Source organism: Symphalangus syndactylus, chromosome 13 (assembly GCF_028878055.3).
Source record: "Symphalangus syndactylus isolate Jambi chromosome 13, NHGRI_mSymSyn1-v2.1_pri, whole genome shotgun sequence".
Taxonomy (NCBI): domain Eukaryota; kingdom Metazoa; phylum Chordata; class Mammalia; order Primates; family Hylobatidae; genus Symphalangus; species Symphalangus syndactylus.
In genome coordinates, this window is record NC_072435.2 from 40191343 (window position 1) to 40214238 (window position 22896).

The 22896-nt window shown below is 55.6% G+C and overlaps 1 protein-coding gene across 5 annotated transcripts in view; it reads right to left on the bottom strand.

The window, feature by feature from the left end:
* Nucleotides 1–22896, bottom strand: part of RFX1 (regulatory factor X1) — a 47615-nt gene that overhangs the window by 12150 nt on the left and 12569 nt on the right. For 2 of the 5 annotated variants that reach the window (XM_055238131.2, XM_055238132.2), the window contains exons 2-9: nucleotides 20586–20957; nucleotides 10012–10121; nucleotides 9713–9796; nucleotides 8651–8758; nucleotides 7036–7152; nucleotides 5893–5988; nucleotides 5201–5530; nucleotides 4437–4531 (exon numbers count right to left, since the gene is read on the bottom strand). In XM_055238131.2, the coding sequence (XP_055094106.1) occupies nucleotides 4437–4531; nucleotides 5201–5530; nucleotides 5893–5988; nucleotides 7036–7152; nucleotides 8651–8758; nucleotides 9713–9796; nucleotides 10012–10121; nucleotides 20586–20904 (1259 nt within the window). In that variant the 5' untranslated portion in view covers nucleotides 20905–20957. The remainder of the gene's footprint in view (nucleotides 1–4436; nucleotides 4532–5200; nucleotides 5531–5892; nucleotides 5989–7035; nucleotides 7153–8650; nucleotides 8759–9712; nucleotides 9797–10011; nucleotides 10122–20585; nucleotides 20958–22896) is intronic. The other 3 variants (XM_055238134.2, XM_055238133.2, XM_063616190.1) reach the window with 2 other exon arrangements.

The window sequence follows — 22896 nt, forward strand, 5'->3', positions numbered from 1 at the left end:
TCAAGACTGTAGTGAGCTATAACCATACTACCACTGCAGCAAAGCCTAGGTGACAGTGAGACCCTGGCTTTTTATTTTTGTTATTTTATTTATTTATTTACTTATTGAGACAGAGTCTCGCTCTGTCACCCAGGCTAGAGTGCGGTGGCGCGATCTTGGCTCACTGCAATCTCCACCTCCTGGGTTCAAGCTATCCTCTCACCTCAGCCTCCCAAGAAGCTGGGAATACAGGGCACACCACCACGCCAGGTTAATTTTTGTATTTTTTTAGTAGAGTCGGGGTTTCCCCATGTTAGCCAGGTTGGTCTCGAACTTCTGACCTCAAGTGATCCGCCCGCCTCAGTCTCCCACAGTCCTGGGATTACAGGCATGAGCCACCACACCTGGCCAACCCTGTCTTTTTAATTCAAAATATATATATACTGAAGGGTTAGGGAACTTGCAATGCTACACACTTCATTAAAAAAATAAAATTGGCAAGTGCTTGGAGTGCCTACTGTGTGCTAGGCACTGTTTCACACACTTTGGACACAGCAATGGACAATAATGAAAAGCCCCGGCCCCTGGAGGAGCTGACCGTCTAGTTGGGGAGACAAGCAAGAAGCCACGTGCAAAGGTAAAGGAGAAATCATAACAGAAGGTGATGGAGCAGTGACAGAGGCAGGAAGGGGGTGGGGCTAGAGAAGGCGACGCTGTGATTTGAAGGGACTAGAGAAGGCGACGCTGTGATTGGAGGAGACCATCAGGAATGCAGATATGTTTCCCCTGAGCCAAGCTACCTATCCCAGGCTGGGGAATCCTCTCTCCTTCAGATACCCCGTGATGGGATGGACATCGGTGACACAGGCTTGAGGCTGCAAATCGTCACAAACATAAAAACCACCAGGGGTTCAACCTCAAGGGGCTGTTAATAAAAGATGATGGAATCCTATGCAGGGGTGAAAGAGGAGGTAGGGCTCGTCGTCCCCCAAAAGAACAAGCTCCAGAACCTCCCACAGGGCAGGTAAGAGGCAGAGAAGGGTGGGGACGGTGTGACCGAACAATAGGGAAGAATGCGTTGCATGTGGCATGCATGTCTGTCATCTGTGGGTGTGGAGGGCTCCATCGAGGGGGACAGGTGGGGGGCACCTCTCACCATCCCACTAAACATCGTTGGACATAGTTTTGATCTTTGAACTCTTTCAATGTACTAGTGATTAAAAACATAGCATTAGGCCAGGTGCAGTGTAATCACATCTGTAATCCCAGCACTTTGGGAGGACGAGGCGGGTGGATCACTTGAGGTCAGGAGTTCGAGACCAGCCTGGCCAACATGGTGAAACCATCTCTGCTAAAAATACAAAAATCAGCCAGGCATGGTGGCAGACACCTGTAGTCCCAGCTACTCAGGAGGCTGAGGCAGGAGGATCACTTGAACCTGGGAGGCAGAGGCTGTAGTGAGCTGAGATCATGCCACTGCACTCCAGCCTGGGTGACACAGTGAAACTCCATCTCAAAAAAAAAAGGAGGGGGGCAGGCGCGGTGGCTTACACCTGTAATCCCAGCACTTTGGGAGGCCAAGGCGGGTGGATCACCTGAGGTCAGGGGTTCGAGACCAGCCTGGCCAACATGATGAAACCCTGTCTCTACTAAAAATACAAAAAATTACTCGGGTGTTGTGGTGGGCGCCTGTAATCCCAGCTACTTGGGAGGCTGAGGCAGGAGAACCGCTTGAATCCTGAAGGTGGAGGTTGCAGTGAGCCGAGATTGCACCATTGCACTCCAGCTGTGCAACAAGAGGGAAACTCCATCTCAAAAAAAAAAAAAAAAATTAAACATCCAGAAAGACAGTGCGGTCAGTCAAAAGGTGGTAGGGGAGGGAGCAGTGCATGCCCGAGTGATTGTGGGTGAACAAAGAGAAGGAGTTGAGGGGGACAGTGGAAGGAGATATGGACGCATGGTCTTTGTCAGACACGAGGTCTAGCTCTCGATCCCTCTGTCCTGCCCTATGTCTACCACACAAAGTGACACCAAGAGCACATGACCTGAGCAAGAGCCCCCACTTCTCCAAGGCGGGGGCCGCAGCCTGCTCACTCCTGCGCACCCAGCATGCAATGTGTGCTGCAAAAACGTTGCTTCAGTAGATGGTTGCTGAACGACTGAATAAATGAATGTGTGCGGCTCTGGATGCCCCCCAGAACAGGACCAGGGATGGAGGCCCAGGGGCTGTGGCTTTGGCCAGGGTGGGGATAGGGCTGGCAAAGGGTCGGGAACTCACAGTAATTCACTCAGAGGGAGAGACAGAAGCAGTGGGCAGTTGACAGCAGGAGTGGCCCGCAATAACTTCTCTCAGCAGAAAAATCCAATAGCAACGATGAACTAGGTGCAATCACACTACGATCACTGAGAGAGGAATTCAGACAGAAGCAAAGGAGAGACAGGAGAGACGCTACCAGGGATGGCAGCAGGAACCCTTGGACACTGGGCTCCTCTTTGCAATGCCTGTCTGGCCCCTGCCAGCTTGGCTCAACCACAAAGTGAAAAGATTAGCAGCACTGGAAAGAAACAGATGCAACTGTGAGGTAGCCAGATGCCGGGGACCAAACCTCACGATTCAGGTGCCTGGACCAGGCCCCTTGGGGTCGGTCAGAGCATCATGACCCTAGGACTAAGTCAATCTATGAGCTAACCAATCCCAGCGTTGTCCCCAGAGGAATAAGTGGCAGGAACAAAAAAAGAAATCACGCAAATGCAAAGAAAACCAAGTGAAACCTCTAGAAACTAAACCAACAGTAACTCTAGTACTGCAGCGATTTCTGTGGAGATGGGAGAGGGAAGGTAGCATGGAGGACCCCCGGTGAGGAGCCAGAGCCGGGACTGAAGCGGGGCCAGGACGTGGCACCTGCCTGGCACGGCCCATACACAGGAATGGTAGCGCTGTACCCAGGGAGGGGAAGAAGCCCCCTACGCATCACTGGGTGGGAACTGATGACATCGTGGCTGCTACATCTGCACAGGGGTTATTACACAGCAGCTAAGAGGGTGACCAGGACCCACAAGGACACGTGGGAGAAGAGCCAGGAAAGAAATAAGGTATGGATGGAATGTCCTGCGTCTATTTCTGACCAAAGAAAGCGGGTAGAGGCTGGGCACAGTGGCTCATGCCTGTAATACCAGCACTTTCAGAGGCCAAGAGGGGAGGATCATTTGAGTCCAAGAGTTCAAGGAGATGAGCCTGGGCAACGTGGCAAAACCCCAGCTCTACAAAAATACAAAAATTAGCTGAGCATGGTGGTGCACAACTGTAGTCCCAGCTACTAGGGAGGCTGAGGTAAGAGGATTGCTTGAGCCCGTGAGCTACAGTGAGCCCTGATTGCACCACTGCTCTCTGGCCTGGGCGACAGAGTGAGACCCTGCCTCAAAAAAAAAAAAAAAAAAAAAAAAGAAAAGAAAAGAAAAGAAAAAGAGGCCGGTGCGGTAGCTCATGCCTGTAATCCCAGCACTTTGGGAGGCTGAGGGGGGTGGATCACGAGGTCAGGAATTGAAGACCATCCGGACCAACCCCATCTCTACTAACAATACAAAAATTAGCTGGGTGTGGTGGTGTCTGCCTGTAATCCCAGCTACTCAGGAGGCTGAGGCACAAGAATCGCTTGAACCCAGGAGGCAGAGGTTGCAGTGAGCTGAGATCATGCCACTGCACTCCAGCCTGGCGATAGAGCAAGACTCTGTCTCCAAAAAAAAAAAAAAAGAAAAGAAAAAAAGAGAAAGAAAAAAATGGGTAGAGAGCTAGAATTTCTGTTCTTAGAGTATCTCTGGAAAGAAACAAAGAAACGGGTCACAGCATCCCCTCTGGGACAGGGTTGAGAGTCAAATGATTTTTTTTTTTTTTTGAGATGGAGTCTGGCTCTGTTACCCAGGCTAGAGTACAGTGGCACGATCTTGGCTTACTGCAACCTCTGCCTCCTGGGTTCAATCAATTCTTCTGCCTCAGCCTCCCAAGTAGTTGGAATTACAGGTGCCTGCCACCATGCCTGGCTAACTTTTGTATTTTTAGTAGAGACAGGGTTTCACCATGTTGGCCAGGCTAGTCTTGAACTCCTGAGCTCAAGTGATCCACCTGCTTAGGCCTCCCAAAGTGCTGGGATTACAGGCGTGAGCCACCGAGCCTGGCCTTTTTTTTTTTTTTTTTTTTTTTGGTTAAAAACCAGGCTCATTTGACTCCCCAGCCCTAAGCTATGCCAGGGTGCCTCTCCCAACCTTCGAGGGTCCCTCTGCTTCACTACTTTTAGTTGGTGTGGCTGCCCCTGGGGAGTGCCCACCTGTGTGTCTGTCACCTGAGGCCTTGAAGGCCGGATGGCCTGCTGAGGGCTGGGACTGGGGCCTGGTGTCCTGGGAGCCTGGGGAGGGTCCAACACAGACCTGAGTCCCTCACCCACCCCTCTCCCTTCACTTACATGGCACTGGCCGTGTAGCTGGCATCGCCGCCCTCCACATACTGCACCTGGCTGGAGTACACGTGTGGGACAGGCACCTGCTGGAGCTGCTGCACCTGGGGCAGAGGAAGGGCACGTGGAGGGTCAGGGGTGGGCCAGCTCCTACGGTTCTCCCTCTAAAGGGCTGGTGCCCACCCAGGCTATCCCTGACGTCCAGCTCCCGGACCCAAGGGTGGCTTCTGGACTCTCAACAAAACACCCTGGAGGAGGCCAGGGCTGGGGATCAGGAAGAGCTGTGTCAGGAGAAGCCAGGACTCTCGGCTTCGGCTGGGGCCAGCAAGGGTGGGGCCTGACGGGCAGTGGAGGGGACCCGAGACAGGGTCCTGCGGTGGGCGTGAAAGTTGGACCCCAGGCACAGGGGCAAGGCTATCGCTGGAGCCAGAGCCTGGAGCTACAGAAAGGGCCTCAGGGGTGGGGCCTGGAAACCGGGCACAGGATGTGAGGGGCGGAGCCTGGGGCCCCGGTTGGTGGGACAGAAGCTGGAATCACTGACAGGGCCTTAGGGGCGGGGCCTGAGTCCCCCACCTCCATCCCCCCACCCTCGTCTGCAGGGGCGGAGCTGGGACCTGGACGGGGCTTGGGTGGGGAGTCAGAGGCGGGTCCCCAGACCGACCCGTCGGGCGGAGGTGGGGTCTACAGGGCTTGCGGGGCCTGGTGGGCGGCCCAGACCGGGCGCCCCCGCCCCCGCCCGCCCGCTGCCCCCCGACCGTGCGTCCGCCACCTACTTTGAGGGCCGTGGCGGCCGTGCCGAACACTAGCACCTGGGGGATTCTCTGGATCCTGACCCTCTGGTCGGGGCTGGCTCGGGCCGGGAGCCGGGGCAGTGGCTCGAAGACCACTTTCTGCTGCGGCAGGAGCAGGTGTGGGGGCAGCACGCCCACCAGCTCCACCCACTGCTCGGCGCCCGGCTCGTAATGGGGCGGCGGCTGCTCGGGGCTGCCTAGCTGCGGGGCCTCGCCGCTGCACGCGGGCGGCCGGGGCGGCGGCTCCGGCGGCGGCGTGGGCCGGGGATCTCGCTGCTCTGCCTTCCTAGCGGGAAACTGACTGCCTGAGCTCTGGAGGACAAACAGAGACACTGGGGGGTCAACGGGGGCGGCCGCGGGCGGGGCTCCAGGCCTCCACCCACCGGGTTGCTGAGCGCGCACGCAGCCACCCGAGGGAAGATCCCTGCCGCCCGGGGTCTCGGAGAGGGGTTAGAACTGACCCAGGGCAAGAAAGAAGCGGGATTTGAATCCAGATCTCTCTTAGCAAAACCTGGACCCTGAGCTGCCAGGGGGCCAGGAAAGGGGAAGGATCTAGGGCAGGGTCTGCAGCTCACAGAGGCATTTCCCTCCCTGCGGCCTCAGGGGCCTGCACTCCCCAGCCCCAGCCCGGGACCAGCCCCTTTGCTCCTGGGGTAGGAGGGGGAGACACACACCTCTTGAGCCACGTGGACTGGCTGGAGGCCCTGCACGGTCAGCGGCTGCACCGGGCCGGCTTTGGGCGCTTGTGGAGTGGCCTGGACCACAGATCTCTGGGAGGGGAAAGGCAACGTTAAGATGACCATGGCAACGATGGCCGTCAACCCACCCAGTCCCTGCACACCTGAACTTCTGTAAAGCTCACAGCAGACCCGTAAGCAAGAGGCTGCCATTCTCCAGCCAAGCAAAGAGGGTGCTGGATCCATTACTAATGGGCATCTACTCACAGGGGCAAAGTGAGGATCCCAAGAAGCGGCAGGGCTGAGTTGAACCTGGGACTAACTTCGGGGTCTCCGCTCTCCGCCCCCTCTCCCTACAGGCCCCTGAAGCTGTGCCAAGAACCCGCAGGCAAGGCCTTGGGTTATCTTTCGTCCCCACACCCCCCAATGTCAACTGTCTGCCCTGTTCTGTGCTGTGGCGGGCATGCGGGGATTATCCTAGGGGCGCAGAGCCAGGGACAGAGGCTGGCGGAGGAGGGTGCTGAGTGGAGGAGCTGGGGCCTGGACCTAGGTCTGGAGGTTCCGGGGGCTCTAGTGCCAGGCGGGGGAGTATCTGTGAATCCTCTGGGATAGGGTTTCTGTTCACACTTGGAGAAGGGTCTATGGATTTCATCTGTTTTTTCAAGGGGCTGGGAACCCCCTCAACTTCAGTGGTAACAACCAGGTGGCGCGAAGCCCCAGCGTCTTAACCTGCACCAGCTCAGGGGTCTGCCTCCTGCAGAGGCTGGGTGTGGATTTGGGGGCTGGGTCCCCTCTCTGAAATCCTCCCCAGAAGGAGCCAGGATGTGGCCTCGGGGCTTCCTTCAGGCAAATGGGCCCAAAGAGGCTCAGGTGGCTTCTCCAAGTGGTTCCCATGGCCCACTATGCCCCAGTCTCCTTCCAGGAGGTTCAAATTTTGTCCTCCCCATGGCTCCCCCATCCTCCAGCCCCAGGATGCTGAGTCTGGAGACAGGCAGAGATGCTTATCAAAGGCCAGGGTGGCAGGCGGGAGCTGGACCCACATGGGCTGGGCTCTAATAGGCCAGAGGCACAGCTGTGGGGGCTGCAGAGGCTGCCTGGCCAGTACCCCTGGCCTGAGCCACGCCCGCCTTGGCCTGGCACCTCTTGGGTGACGGGGACACTCTGCTGGACACCGTGGACCTGCAGCTGCTGTGGCACCGTGCCCGTGGGGGCCCCGGCCGTCTTGCTGGAAGAGCTGTTGGCCTGCACCGGTGACTGCTGTAAGGGAAGGAGACACAGGAGTGCCACTGGGGTGGGCTTGCATCCTCTCTGGGGTGGGCTTGCATCCTCTCTGAAGTGGGCTCGCACCCCCTCTGGGACACCTGGGCCCTCACACACACCCTTCTCAGGAGAGCTGTCTGGGGAGGGCGGCAGTCTGTGGGGACCTATCCCAACCACCCAGGCTTGTAACTGACCGCGTCCCAAGCATCCAAATGCCTACTCCCCGAAACAGCCCCAGTAAACTCCCGGCAACGATGGGGGTTTAACCCTCCCCAGCAAGGTTGGCTGATGGTGGGTGGTGCCCCCAGCACCCCTGAAGCTCTCCTGGGGCTGATCCTCAAAGGTTATAGCAATGACAACAGCAGCCTCTGGTGTGATATTGGGCTGACTCCCACCAGACACTGCACTGAGCGCTTTAAATGTACTCACTGGAATCTCATGGCACCCCCACTTCCCAATGGAGGGGCAGAGGGGAAGGGACAAGCCCTGGGTCACACGGCTGCAGGTGGTGAGGCACAGGGCTGAGCCCAGCCGGCGGCTGGCCATAGAGCCCGGCTGGCCATAGAGCCCCGTGTCTGCTCTGAGCCCCACTGTGCCTCAGGCTGTAATTCTCACAGCAAGCTGAGGGGTGGTTGATACCATCAGTTGTTTGACACAGAGAAAACTCAGGGCTCAGAAGGCTCAAAGGGGCCGGGCGTGGTGGCTCATGCCTGTAATCCCAGCACTTTGGAAGGCTGAGGTGGGCAGATCACCTGAGGTCAGGAGTTCAAGACCAGCCTGGCCAACATGGCGAAACCCCATCTCTACTAAAAATACAAAAATTAGCAGGGCATGGTGGCACATGCCTCTAATCCCAGCTACTCGGGAGGCTGAGACAGGAGAATCGCTTGAACCCAGGAGTCGGAGGTTGCAGTGAGCTGAGATCGCACCACTGCACTCCAGCCTGGGGGACAGAGCGAGATTCTGTCTCAAAAACAAAACAAAACAAGGCTCAGAGGCCTGCCCAGAGTCCCACAAGAGGAAGTGGCTGGGCCAGCCATCTGACCCCGAGCTTCTGATGCAGACAGCATCCACAGCCTGTCTTCAACACCCTCATTGGTGTTGTGGGTCCCCAGAATCTACCCTGTGGTCTGAGGCTTCCTGGAAGAGACTGTCCCACCCTCCGGAGGGAAGAGGAACCCACTTTGTTTCTTGGAACGCAGTTCCCTGCACTGGAGCTGCCAGGGCCATCTCAACCCAGGAAATCACCTCCTTCTCCCAGAGCGGAGCTCCACAGCCGCTTAGCTCAGAGCTGGCAGGGCCAGGAATGGGGCAGCTAAGCCACCCTACCTGGGGTCAACAAGGGCGTCACACTGGGAGTGAAGAGGGAGGCAGGACTTTGGAGGAGCAACTGGGCTTGGAGGGTGGGGCAGGGAGCCCAAAATATACTATGGGGATACATTGCTGACCTGGGGAGACAGCAGGGGGGAGGGCAGCCGACAGGACCACCACTTACCTCTGGGGGCGAGTGCACCTGCTGGGTACCATGGACCGTCAGGGAGACTTGGCCACCTTTGCTGCCTGGGGCTGTGCTCTGCACCACCAGACGCTGCGTGGGAAGAGCCTGGGGCCAGGGAGGGAGAGGGAGGGCAGATCACTGATGACAGCCCGTGCAGTTGCACCGAGCATCTGCGCAGTGCCAGGCGACATTCTAAGTGCTTCACGCCTGTTAGCTCACAGAATCGCCCTGACGGCCCTGATGAAGCTCAGCTACTGCCCCCACTTCACAGAGGGTGACACCAAGGCTCAGGACGGCAAAGGCGCTTATCTGAGGTCCTAGAGCCAGGAAGCGGCAGAGCCGGAGTTGTTGTCAGGCCATGTGGAATGTGCTGTCATCCTTAAAACCCAATAGTACTAGGCTGCGTGTGGTGGCTCACACCTGTAATCCCAGCACTTTGGGAGACCGAGGCAGGCGGATCACCTGAGGTCAGGAGTTCGAGACCAGCCTGGCAGACATGGTGAAATATCGTTTCTACTAATAATACAAAAATTAGCCGGGCGTGGTGGCACACACCTGTAGTCCCAGCTACTCAGGAGGCTGAGGCAGGAGAATCACTTGAACCTTGGAGGCAGAGGTTGCAGAGAGCCGAGATCGAGCCATTGTAAAACCCAACAGTACTTTGTCCAGTTCTGCGCTGATCAGTCGTAAACGGGTGTGCGCGGCACCTCATGTGCAGCCTTCTGGGGGACAGACCACCCTGTGCTGGCTGTGGACTCCTGACTCTAAACCCGGCCTTGGGTTCTCTGCTTCAGGACACCGGGTTGGACCCGAAAACCACCTTCCCAACTATACATCCTGTTCTCTCTGCTGAGATGGCTCCTGCAGCTCCTCTGTCCCCAATGGCCCCTGCCTGATAGTCTCACCCTGGGGAGGTGACTGCCCAGAGCCAGGAGGTAGGGCAGCCCCTGGATGGGGACTCTTCCCTCGATCCTGGTGAAGACGGATCCAGGCTTGCCACAGGGTTGGTCCTCCCCTGAGGGAGCCTTCCAGGGTGGTGGCCAGGTGCAGCAGCCTTACCTGCTGGGGCACTTGGATGTTGGTCAGCTGGAGGGGCGACACGTGGCCTGGCTTGGCCTGCACGCTCGTCTGGACCAGCAGCCGCTGTGGAGACAAGGCAGGAGGAGCTGAGCTGCCGCTTCCCCCAGGGAGGCCTGGCGTGGTTGGGTGGCCGGCGGCTGCTGTGCACATCTTGATAAGAACAGGTGAGCATATGGCTCCAGCAGGAACCGGGGAGGGGAGGCAAGGCCCCCGAGGCTGCAGCCTGCACTGCCCCCCTCACAGTCCCTCCCCTGCCCCCTGGGAGGGCCACATCCTACCTGCTGGGTGCCCTGCACCTGCTGAACCACCTGAGTAGGAACGCCGGTCTGGCTGGCGGTGGAGCCGGGGCTGGCCTCCGACACAGTCTCGTTGGCCCGCATGGCACCTTCTGTGGGGAGAGGCCACCAGGTCAGCTCTTCCTGCTGTCCCCGCCCCAGCCTAAGCCTGAGCCCACCTGGAGGGGAAGATGCAGCCTGAAGCCAACCCCCAGCAAGGTCAGGCCCCTCCAAGAGTCCTGCTTACCCCCGGCCAGCCCTGACTGCACTGATCAGGGGCCCATGTGGCAGAGCAGGCTGGGGCCTGCAGGACCCAGGATCCTTAATACCTGGAAGCAGCCCTCATCAGCTTTCCTCATCCTGAAGTCAGGCCAGATAGGGTGACTGAAGAGCTATGATGCTCAAGACCCAGAAGTCTGGACCCTTCCCAGCAGACGGGACTTGTGGACAGGCAGGGAACTGACTGTCCACTCCAGGGTCCTAGCAGCGCTGGAAGGACCGAGGCGCTGGGGCCTCCTTCTCTAGGGTTACCCCTGGCTTCCTGGGAATGGAAGCTGCTCGGAAGAGTGGTCCCTGGAAGGTCTAGCTAGCCTGTGGCCAAGTCCTCCCTCCCTGCCCCTCTGTCCTCACTGGGGTGGGGACCACAAGGGGATTGGAGTGGGGGAAGGCAGGTACTCACGCTGACAGGCAGCTGAGAAGAGACAATCATAGAACATGGCGCTTGTCCCTTCCCCCACCCCACCTGCCCCCCCTGTCCGTCTGACCGTCCAGGGGGGCCTGCCTGGCCCTCTTTGCTCCTTGCCTGCCTCTATAGAACAGCAGGGTGTGCAGGCAGCTTTATACCCGCAACCTTGGGGCGCTAATCCCCCCCGGTGGATGCAGAGAGCCTGCCTGCCCTCTTGGGAAAACACTCCCCTCCCCAGCAGAGCAGGGCCTTCGCGGGGCTGGGGCAGCACTGCGGGGTGAGGAGGGAGGTTGGTACCCGGAGATGCTATCAGGCAGGCGCAGGTCAAATTTCATGCACATCTTGCTGAGTGATTAGCAGGGGTGCTGAGGGTAGAGGCAAGTGTCCCCAAGAGGCGCTGGCTAGAAGACCCTCACCCCAGCTGGGACACATCCCATCCCCTCCATGTGACCTGGCCTACCCCCAGCAGCTCCAGAGGCCGAGGTGGGGCTGGGGGTGGACATGTACCTGTCCTTCCTCCACCACCAAGGAGCCAAGGGCCCAGGCCCACCTTTCTTGGGGATTTAGAGGGGTTTATCCCACCCCTGGCAGGACTGAAGGGCCACGAGCAAGGAGTTATCACTGCAGACACTAGTGTTGCTTCTGGCACACTAGGTGTTATGTTAGACTCTGGACAGCCAGAGATAGTAAGAGCTTTTTTGTTTTTTTGAGACAGGGTTTTGCTCTGTCACCCAGGCTGGAGTGCAGTAGCACGATCTTGGCTCCCTGCAACCTCCGTCCCCTGGGGTTCAAGCAATTATCCTGCCTCAGCCTCCCAGGTAGCTGGGACTACACGCATGCACCACCATGTCTGGCTAATTTTTGTATTTTTAGTAGAGACGGGGGTCTTGCTATATTGCCCAGGCTGGTCTCGAACTGTTGGACTCAAGCAATCCACCTGCTTCCATCTCCCAAAGTGCTGGAATTACAGGCCTGAGCCACTGTGCCTGGCTGACAGTAAGAGCTTTCCGTTTTTTTGTTTTGTTTTGTTTTGTTTTTTGAGACAGGGTCTCACAGTTGCCCAGGTTGGAGTGCAGTGGCACAATCTCAGCTCACTGAAATCTCCACCTCCCGGTTCAAGTGATTCTCCTGCCTCAGCCCACTGAGTAGCTAGGACTACAGGCACCCGCCACCACGCCCAGCTAATTTTTGTGGTTTTAGTAGAGACGGGGTTTTGCCATGTTGGCCAGGCTGCTCTTGAACTCCTGGCTTCAAGTGATCCGCCTGCCTCGGTCTCTCAAAGTGCTGGGATTACAGGCGCGAGCCACTGCACCCGGCTGACAGTAAGAGCTTTTATTACCCATTTTCAGACAAGGCAACAGAGACCAGAAGCAAGGAAGTGATCTGTCCAAGGTCAAATGCACCATCCACCATCCAGGCCATGACACCGGTTCCCCTCTGGGCCCACACAAACCTCATACCACATATGGAACCGGAGTCACTGGTTCTGCCTGGGCTATACCCCAAGGGCAGTGATGTGTGAACTTGGGTATATGGGCACAGGAAGGAAAGTAAGCTGGGGGTCTATGGGGACCCCTCAAAGTCTGAAGCATCCAGACTGGGTCTCGGCTGTCCAGGCAGGGCACAGGAAGGAGAGGGGCCTGGACAGGGCAGGAGGGCTATCCAGGGCAGATGCAAAGGCCAAGTCAAGGGCAAAGCGCAGGAGTGTGTGTTGGGGGCGGGGGTTGCCAGATGTGGGAGGAGGTGTTGGGGGAGGCCTCCGCGTAGCCGCATGTGGGCTGTGGGGCATTTGGTCAATCCAATGCCTGCCTGACCAGTTACCTGTGCAGCCAATTCTACAGGCCCCAATCCCTATGTTTTGCTGGAATCTTCCCTGGCATCTGCTTTAGGCTTCCCAGCCTAAAGCAGGGAGGAGGTCCTTGCTGAGAGGGCCCCTCCTGGGAGAAACCCGAGACAGCCCCGAGTCATGTGACCGGCCCTGCACACCTGGGTCCGTGGGGCCCAAGGACTCAGGCCCAGCCTAAGGGATGGTGTCTCACCCAGGAAGCTCAAGGTGGGCAGGGAGTGGGGGGCTGGCCCCCACCACCTCCAGGGCTCAGGGGCTGGTCGCTGAGCAGGACCCACAGCAGGAAGAGGCCTGGGGACCTGCTGGGACCAGGTGGCTGTCTCCAGGAAGCAGCCTTGCCCGTCTCCTGCCTCTGGGGTAGCCCTCAAGGCTGGGACCCCGCCTGCCAGCCCAGAAGGGCGCCAGGGGATGCGCCATGAGGCTGAACAGGTGAGCCTGAGCGACTCGTGCGGATGAGGGCTTCCTGTGCAGCCGTCCCTGTCTGCCTGCGGCTGTGGCCGGGCCCCTCTACCACTGGGTCTGGCCCTCGCTGTGTTTCAGGGAGGAGAAGCCAGGAGGGGAAGTGGGGGGTGGCACTGAGTCTGTGAGCGAGCGTCTGCATCTATCTGCCGGAGATCGCCACTCTGGGCATGTGCAGGAGGCCAGGGAGGCCCCCACTGTCTCAGGAAACGGCGGCCGATTTCCTGTCTCTGAATCTGACAAATTAACATCTCTGAGCAGTGGAATGACTCTGACAAGTGGGCACCCCTCCTCCCCAGGCCCCGCACTTCCCCATCTAGACCTACTCAAACCTTAAATGAGCTACTTGGGGGAGCCCAGGGGAGGCCCGAGAGGCTGGGCTCCTGGCATTCACCCTGGGGGCCTGGCCCCCTTCCCCATGGACAGATGGGGCCACCTGACCCTCTGCCTCCTGCCTCTGGGCTCCCTGGGATGATGTCAGTCAGGGGCTCCTGGAGGGGCTCCTGCTGCCCCCAGTGTCCTCTGTCCCTTGTCTGCTCCAACCTCAGTTTCCCCATCTGTGCTTGGGAATGCTGACAAACACCCTCCACTTCTCTGTCTGGACACAAGTCTTCTTGGACCCCCTAGAACTCCAATGAGAGAGAAGCAGGGAAGAAGGGCTGGACTCAGCCCCTCCTTCGAGGCGGCCCCTGTTCCCTGCAGGCCAGCTCGGTTTCACCTTCCCGGGAGTGGCTGCCAGAGCCCACAGCACTCTCCTTCCGCCTTGGGTTCTGGGAGAGTCTGATGGCCTCTGAGGACAGGGATTTATGGATCTAGTATTGTTCCTGACCAGGGAAACTTGATCTTCCTTCCTACCACCTCCAAAGTCACCTTTAGGCAGGGCAGGCGGGGACCGGGGCTGGGTGAGCTGTGTCTGGTTTGGTGTTGGCTGGCATCCAGCCCCAGGCTCCAAGTCTGGGTCCAGGCCCCTCCCTTCCTCTTCCCTGCCGACTCCCTGGGTCCCTGGTCAGCTCCGATTGCTCCTGGCTTGGGAGAAGTCCCAGGTGCCTTGTGGCAGCCTTCACTGGTGTCAGTTACTCCCGCTTCCCCAGCGCTCACGTGGCCCCGGCCACCCTTAGATGAGGAAGGACGCTAACCTGGCAGAGGGTCAGGGAGGAAGGCTGGGGAGTTACTGCAAGGGGTGGGGGAGGGGACAGCTGGCAGGGCACAAGCCAACCTCCTCTTCCTCAGAACAAATCCAGGAAGCATTGCCCAGTGACCCTTCTGGGGACAGGCTGGCACCTGCCAGAATGTGGAGTGGCAGGGAAATGAAATTCCCTGGGACCACTGTGAAAGGCGACTAAGCCACTGCCTGACCAAAGTGAGCCCCAGAGAGTTCTGTGGACAGCAGGGTTGCTGCAGCCTGCCCTTGTGGGTACAGAGTACCCTCCTGGGAACATACCAAGATGGGGGAGACACAGGCCACCTCCCCATGCCTCAAAGCTACTTAGAGTCCGGCCTAGCTCTGTCTGACCCAAAGACCATGACTTGCTCTTGACTTCTTGCTCTTTTTTTTTTTTTTTTTGAGACAGAGTCTTGCTCTGTTGCTCAGGCTGGAGTGCAATGACACGATCTCGGCTCACTGCAACCTCCACCTCCCGGGTTTAAGCAATTCTCCTGCCTCAGCCTCCCCAGTAGCTGGTACTACAGGCACACGCCAACACGCCCGGCTAATTTTTGTATTTTTATTAGAGACGGGGTTTCATCATGTTGGCCAGGCTGGTCTTGAACTCCTGTCCTCAGGTGATCTACCTGCCTCAGCCTTCCAAAGTGCGGGGACTTGGTCTTGACTTTGAAGCACCAGGGCCCCCCTGGGGGAGTGCGGGAAGAGCTGGAGAAGCCAAGATCAAGAGTGGAAGGACTTGGGGAGTGGTGGAGCCTGGAGCTGTGTGCCCACTCCAGACCCTGGCTCTAGGGAGCCTGGACCCTGAAGCAGGTAAGACCCACACCCAGGGCGTGGATCAGGACCCATCAGACACTCTGGGCGCCAAGCGGAGTCATCCACTGGTGACATGCGAGGCCTCCTGCAAACAGTCAGCCATGCAGGAGCTGATGGGACATGATGGCTGTGCTAGGTGCTCCTCTAGGCTGTTCTGGGTCAGGCTGGTGCTCCCCAGTCATTCCACAGAGACTGAGCACTGACAGAGCCCTGCCTGCAGGTGGGCAGCCCCACCATCCCATTATCATAACTTCAAGTAGTGATAAGTGTTAAGACCAGTGGGGCGCTCACATCTATAATCCCAGCACTTTGGGAGGCCGAGGCAGGCAGATTACTTGAGGTAAGGAGTTTGAGACCAGCCTGGCCAACATGGCAAAACGCCATCTCTACCAAAAAATACAAAAATTAGCCTGGCGTGGTGGTGCGCCCCTGTAATCCCAGCTACTCGGGAGGCTGAGGCAGGAGAATCGCTTGAACCCGGGAGGCAGAGGTTGCAGTGAACTGAGATCGCACCACTGCATCCAGCCTGGGTGACACAGTGAGACTTTGTCTCAAAAACAAACAAACGAGAAGACAGAGAGTGAGCAATGGGGGTAGGGGTAGGGAGGTGTGGGAGTCGGAAAGGTGGTGTCTGAGCAGAGACCTGAGGGAGACAAGAGGCAAGCTCCCAGAAGGTCTGGGGCAGGGAGTGCTCCTGGCAGAGGGTACTGAGAGTGCAAAGGTCAGGAGGCAGGACTGAGCCTGGTGGGTTTGTGGAGCTGTAGGAAGGCCAGAGGGGCTGGACCAGGCATGTGAGGGGATGGGTGGAAGTGGGCGAGGCTGGGAGGCTGGCAGGCCAGAGTTGAAGGGGCTTGGCATTTGCTAGTAGGGGCACAGGGTGTGTGGAGCATTTTTGGTTTTGTTTTTGTTTTTTGTTTTTCTGAGACGGAGGTTCACTCTTGTTGCCCAGGCTGGAGTTCAATGGTGCAATCTTGGCTCACTGCAACCTCCACCTCCTGGATTCTAGCGATTCTCCTGCCTCAGCCTCCCAAGTAGCTGGGATTACGGCGCCCGCCACCACGCCCAGCTTTTATATATATACGTGTATATATATATGTGTATATATGTATATATACACGTATGTGTATATACATGTATATATGTATATATACACGTATATGTGTATATACACGTGTATATACGTATATGCACGTGTATATACGTATATACACGTATATGTGTATATACATGTATATATGTGTATATATATATGTGTGTATATGTGTGTATATACGTGTATATATACATGTATATGTGTATACGTATATATGTATATATGTATATATGTGTGTGTATATATATATATATAGAGAGAGAGAGTGTGTGTGTGTGTGTGTGTGTGTGTAGCTTTTAAAGTCCTTTTTTGTCAGGTATCGGGGGCGGGGAAGGAGCCTGCTCTCTCAGAGCTGAGAAAACCTAGGCTGGGGTTTCTCAAAGAGTGCCCGTGGACCCACCTGGCTTGAAGCCATCGGGGTTGAGCTAGGATGTGACGGGACCTAACGGACAGCTGTGAACCAGCTCCCTCTGGCTGCTGGGAGGGGTCAGACTGTGAGGGCGGAGGCTGGACCAGGATTGGGGTCGTAGAAGTGGAAGAGGCGGGTGGGTTCTGGAAGAGTTTAGGAGGTGGAGCCAAGAGGGCTTACTCAAGGAGGAGTAGGACAGAAGCAAGACTGACCATGGGCCTGGGAGGATGAGAAAGTCTTGAAGGAGAGAAGATCTGAAGAGGGAAAAATGCAGAATTCAATGTGGCTGCACTGGCCGGCAGCGAGTTCAACATCGAGTGGATGAGTCAAGAGTGGCTGGATGTGGGGTCCTGGGGTTCAGGGTTGCAGCCCAGGCTGGAGACCTCAGTGTGGGCATTGAGATCTGGGACACAGGATGAGGCCATCATGAAGGGAGAACTACAGGAGCTAAGAGAGGTTCCCAGGCTTGAGTCTAGGACTCCCCATCCTTTGCTGACAAGGTCAGGGAGATGAAGAGAAGCAACCGAGGGGACCATGGAGGGGCTGCAGGGAGGTGGGCAGAGACCAGGGCAGTGTGGGTTCCCGGAGGCCTCACAGGAGGAGATCTTTGGGAAAAAGGGGGCCGGCTGCAGGGGGTCCAGGAGCTTTTCAGCTCCTGGATAAAATGGGGGCTTGGCTGGGCGCGGTGGTTCACACAAATTCCGGCACTTTGGGAGGCTGAAGTGGGAGGATTGTTTGAGGCCAGAAGTTCAAGACCAGCCTGGGCAACATAGTGAGACTCTGTCTCTACAAAAAAATTAAAAGATTAGGCTGGGCGTGGCAGCTTACGCCTGTAATCCCAGCACTTTAGAAGGCCGAGGCGGGCAGATCACGAAGTCAGGAGATCAAGACCATCCTGGCTAACACAGTGAAACCCCGTCTCTACTAAAAATACAAAAAATTATCCAGGCGTGGTGGCAGGCACCTGTAGTCCCAGCTACTTGGGAGGCTGAAGCAGGAGAATGGCGTGAACCCCGGAGGCAGAGTTTGCAGTGAGCCGAGATCCTGCCACTGCACTCCAGCCTGGGTGACAGAGCGAGACTTTGTCTCAAAAAAAAAAAAAAAAAAAAAAAAAATTAGCTGGGCGTGGTGGCACATGCCTATAGTCTCAGCTACTTGGGAGGCTAAGTTGAGAGTATCACTGAGCCCAGGAGTTGGAGGTTACAGTGAGCCATGATTGCACCATTGCACTCCAGCCTGGGCGACAGAGCAAGACCGTGTCTCAAAAAATAAATACATAAAAAATAAACAAAATGGGTGCTGTTCCACCTTGATGGGTGGATGGGAAGATCTGCAAGAGGGGGATTAAGTCATGCGGAAGGAACTAGAAGGAGCAATGGCAGGAGCATGTTCTGGATATGGGTGGTGCTGCTTAATCCAAGGAGAAGGCAGAGGTGGTGGGTGCAGATGCACCCCAGGAGCTGGGCAGGAGAAGGGGTCCCTGTGGTTGCCCTGACGGTACTCTGTCCCCAGTAAGGTTGCCTGCAGGGTCAGGGACCAGGAGCATAGTATGAGACAGAGGTGATGGAGGTGAAGGCGGGGCATAGGGAGAATGGGTTTCTTGGAGCATGAAGTTCACTGTTAAGGAAATGCTGCAGGATTTCGGAGCGGCGCTGAGAACCCACCAGAGGTTTGTGGACTGAAGATCCTGCCCATGTCTGCAGCCCGACCTCAACCAGGGCAGGGCTGTGTCTACACAGGTCGGGGGGGCACTAAGTGTCGCGCTCATGCCGACACCTCTACTCCGTCCATACAGTAAAGAGTCACTGCCCTGAGTCCCTGCATGTTCCTGCCCCAAACCTCTGCCAGAGACCCTGGACCTCCCATGCAGACACTGCCAGAAGCCTTGGGACACTGCCCAGGGCCCCAGCCCCATCTGCTCTGTTCTACGACGGGGCCAATTGCTACACTTTTCGTTACTTTTTTTTTGAGATGGATTCTCTCTCCGTCACCCAGGCTGGAGTGCAGTGGCGCGATCTCAGCTCACTGCAACCTCTGCCTCCCGGATTCAAGTGATTTTTCCTGCCTCAGCCTCCTAAGTAGCTGGGATTACAGGCTCGCACCATCACACCCAGCTAATTTTTATATATATATATATATATTTTTTTTTTTTTTTTTTTTTTTTTTGAGGCAGAGTCTCGCTGTCGCCCAGGCTGGAGTGCAGTGGCGCAATCTCGGCTCACTGCAGGCTCCGCCCCCCGGGGTTCACGCCATTCTCCTGCCTCAGCCTCCCGAGTAGCTGGGACTACAGGCGCCCGCCATCTCGCCCGGCTAATTTTTTGTATTTTTAGTAGAGACGGGGTTTCACTGTGTTAGCCAGGATGGTCTCGATCTCCTGACCTCGTGATCCACCCGCCTCGGCCTCCCAAAGTGCTGGGATTACAGGCGTGAGCCACCGCGCCCGGCCAATTTTTATATTTTTAGTAGAGACGGGGTTTCGCTATGTTGGCCAGGCTGGTCTCGAACTCCTGACCTCAAGTGATCCGTCCGCCTCGGCCTCCCAAAGTGCTGGGATTATAGGCGTGAGCCACCACGCCCGGCCAATTGCTACATATTTTGATGACTATGACCTGATGGTCCCCAATCCCATCTTGACCCCCCCCTTCCACAGCCCCTCAGGATGCCCTGATGGTCTCACCCCTTCCATTCCCACTCTGAGAAGGACCAGGGCCAGCTTTGATCCAGGCTCCCACTGAGGCCTCCGTCCACCACAGAGCACATTAAAAACACACTAGCTGTGCACAGTGGCAGGCGCCTGTAGTCCCAGCTACCGACGAGGCTGAGGCAGGAGAATCACTTGAGCCCAGGAGTTCGAGGTCAGTCTGGACAGCATAGCAAGACCCTATCTCTAAACCAAAAAAACACGAATCTAGCCTAATGCCCAGGCTGTGCTGCCATTCCCATCAGAGTACTGAGTCAGTCGAGACAGAGACCAGGCCTCAGGCAGACTCTAAACAAGTCAAAACATCATCACTATGTTTACTGTGGGAAATGCTCAGAGGGCAACAGGTCTGTCCAAGATGGCCTGCTCTCAACACATGTCCTGCGTGCCTTAGCTTATGTCATGAGAAAGAAAAGCAAAAATAAAGAAAAGGGCCGGTCCCTGGATCCTGCCCAAAACAACAGGGTGGCTGCTCTAGGAAGGGGAGGTGACATGTCCAGGCCCCCACCCCCAGCTGACCTCCCTGAAGTGCCCACTCAAGGCCATCCTGGCTATGAGACCCTTGCATGTGTCCCCTGAGAGCGAGGAGCTATGATGATCCCATCACAAATGAGGAAACCAGAGCAGGGAGGCCAAAGATGTGTGTAGCCAGGCCAGGCCTCTGTCTCCCACAGGTGCGTGCAAACTTTGATGCCACTGCCCAAACCCTTCTTCCAGTGACATCTTACTTGAAAAGAGAGGTCAGAACAGCTCTAAGAGGCTGAGCATGGTGGTTCATGCCTGTATTCCCAGCACTTTGGGAGGCTATGGCTTGAGGATCGCTTGAGCCCAGGAGTTCGAGACCAGCCTAGGCAATATGGTGAGACATCATCTCTACAAAAAAAAAAAAAAAATTAGCTGGGCACAGCTGCACACCTGTAGTCTCAGCAACTCGGGAGACTGAGGCGGGAGGATCATTTGAGGCCAGGGGTTTGAGACCTGCCTGAGCAACATGGGAAGACCCCACAGCTACAAAAAATTTAAAAAATTATCCAGGCATGGTGGTGGGCACCTGTGGTCTCAGCTACTTGGGAGGCTGAGGTGGAAGGATTGCTTGAGCCTGGAGGGTTGAGGCTGCTGTGAGCTGTGATTGTGCCACTGCACTCCAGCCTGGGCAACAGAATGAGACTCTATCTCAAAAAACAAAATAAAACCAAAAAAAGAAGCTCTAAGAGCTGCTCTGGTGGGAAGGAGTTTGGGGGGACAGAGGCCTCCTTGCATGGCTTGAGCACCCCTGCCCTAGTGATACCCCAAGTCCCATCTAGAAACCTTGGGGGGCATGGCAGCCCTGTGCCTTCACACCCAGGGGCTAGGCTATCTGAACAACTCTGAGAGGAGTTTTCAGGACACACGAGTGCGGCACTTACCAGAGACAGTGACCACGATGTACTGCTGGGGTGCAGGCGAAGGGGTGGGTGCACCGGTTGGCTGCGAGGGTGCGGGTACAGCCGGGAGCTCCGTCACGTACTGCTTCTGGCCGCCCGGTGGCTGTGCCTGGGGCTGGGGGCTCTGCAGCTCGGTGACATATTGGGGCTGAGGGGTGGCAGCAGCGGTGGGTGGCTGCGGGGGCTGGGGTGCCGCTGGGGGTGGTGGCGGTGGCGGCTGGGGCTGGGCTTGTGGCGGGGCCTGTGGCGGCTGGGATGGTGGCGGGGCTGCCTGTAGCTCAGTATACGCCTGTGTTGCCATGCCAACGGTGGGGAAAATGATAATAAATAAGGCTTTTTTTTTTTTTTTAATTCCTTGGGAAGAAAGACAGGGAGGGGGGAGAGAAAAACAAAACAAAACAAAAGAAAGAAAAACAGGAATTAATCCACAGGCAGAGAAAGCAGGGACAGCTCTGGGCTCCTTAGAGATGTGCTTGGGTTCATCACACTTAATTAAATCCCCAGGCTGGTGGCCAGAAATATCCAACCCGTCACTGCAGGGGGACCAGCTGTAGACCAGGGCTGGAGCCCCACTCCATACCCCCACTCACCACAAGCCAGGACTCCTGCCTTCCCAGTCCCTGGTACCCAGAGACCCCCACATCCACGTAGGATCGCATTTCCCCACACTGCGGGGGGAGCTTGGGCCCATGTGGTTGCTCTGTGCCCTCACCCAGAGAAAAATGATACGGTTCTCACTGGGTCACTCTCAAATACCAGGGGCTCTCCCTTCCCTTGCCTCCATCTCCTTAGCTGAGGACCCCAAGTGGGCACTTCTTGAGGGCTCCTGTAGGCCAGGCACGGGGCTGGGCACTTTCCCTTTCATCTTTTTAAAATATATATTAGGCCGGGCACAGTGGCTCACGCCTGCAATTCCAGCACTTTGGGAGGTCAAGGCGAGCGGATCACTTGAGGTCAGGAGCTCGAGACCAGCCTGGCCAACATGGTGAAATCCCGTCTCTATTAAAAATACAAAATTTGCTGGGCATGGTGGTGCATGCCTGTAGTCCCAGCTACTCGGGAGGCTGAGGCAGGAGAATCACTTGAACCTGGGAGGCGGAGGTGGCAGCGAACCAAGATTGCACCACTGCACTCCAGCCTGGGCGACACAAGACTGTCTAAATATATATATATATATATATATATATATATATATATATATATGCGTGTGTGTGTATATATTTTTTTACTTATATATTGAAATATACATATATACATATATAGTATATATACACACACATATATACACTATACATACATGTACATATGTACATTTATATATTGCATATGTATATTGAAATATACATATGTACACATGTATATTGAAATATATACATATGTACACATATAGAAGTATACATATATGCACACATGTATATTGAAATATACATATATGTACATATGTACATATATATTTCAATATACATGTGTGCATATATGTATACTTCAATATGTACATATATACATATGTACATATATATTTCAATATACATGTGTACACATATGTATATATTTCAATATACATGTGTACACATATGTATATATTTCAATATACATGTGTACACATATGTATATATTTCAATATACATGTGTACATATGTATATATTTCAATATACATATACAATATGTATATGTGAATGTACATATGTGAATGTACATATGTACATATGTACAAGGCGAAGACCATCTTCCTCCAGCCCCTGCCCTCCCCAAACTCCTTTCTGCCACAGTTAGAGGGGAGGAGGTTCCTCACACCATTGGGTCCAAATCTGGCCCAGCTCGGGTACTCATGTCACTGTAGCCAACGACCCTTCATCTGCCTGGTGTCAGACCCTCACCCACATGAACCCTGGCGCTGTGTCATGAAATTATTACCAACCTTCTTCTGGGCCTCAGTTTGCCTGTCACCTGGGGATAATGAGAACACCCAATTCATCAAATTGCTACAAAGATCCAATGTGATCAGGCCGGGCATGGTGGCTCACACCTATAATCCCAGCACTTTAGGAGGCCAAGGCCGGTGAATCAGCTGAGGTCAGGAGTTCGAGACAAGTCTGGCCAACACGGTGAAACCCCATCTCTACTAAAAATACAAATTGAAATATACATATGTACATATGTATTGAACTATACGAATTATGCATATGTATCGACTATATGAAATTATACATGTATTGAACTATATGAAATATACATATGTACATTGAAATGTACATATATGTACATATGTACATGTACATATAGTACATGTAT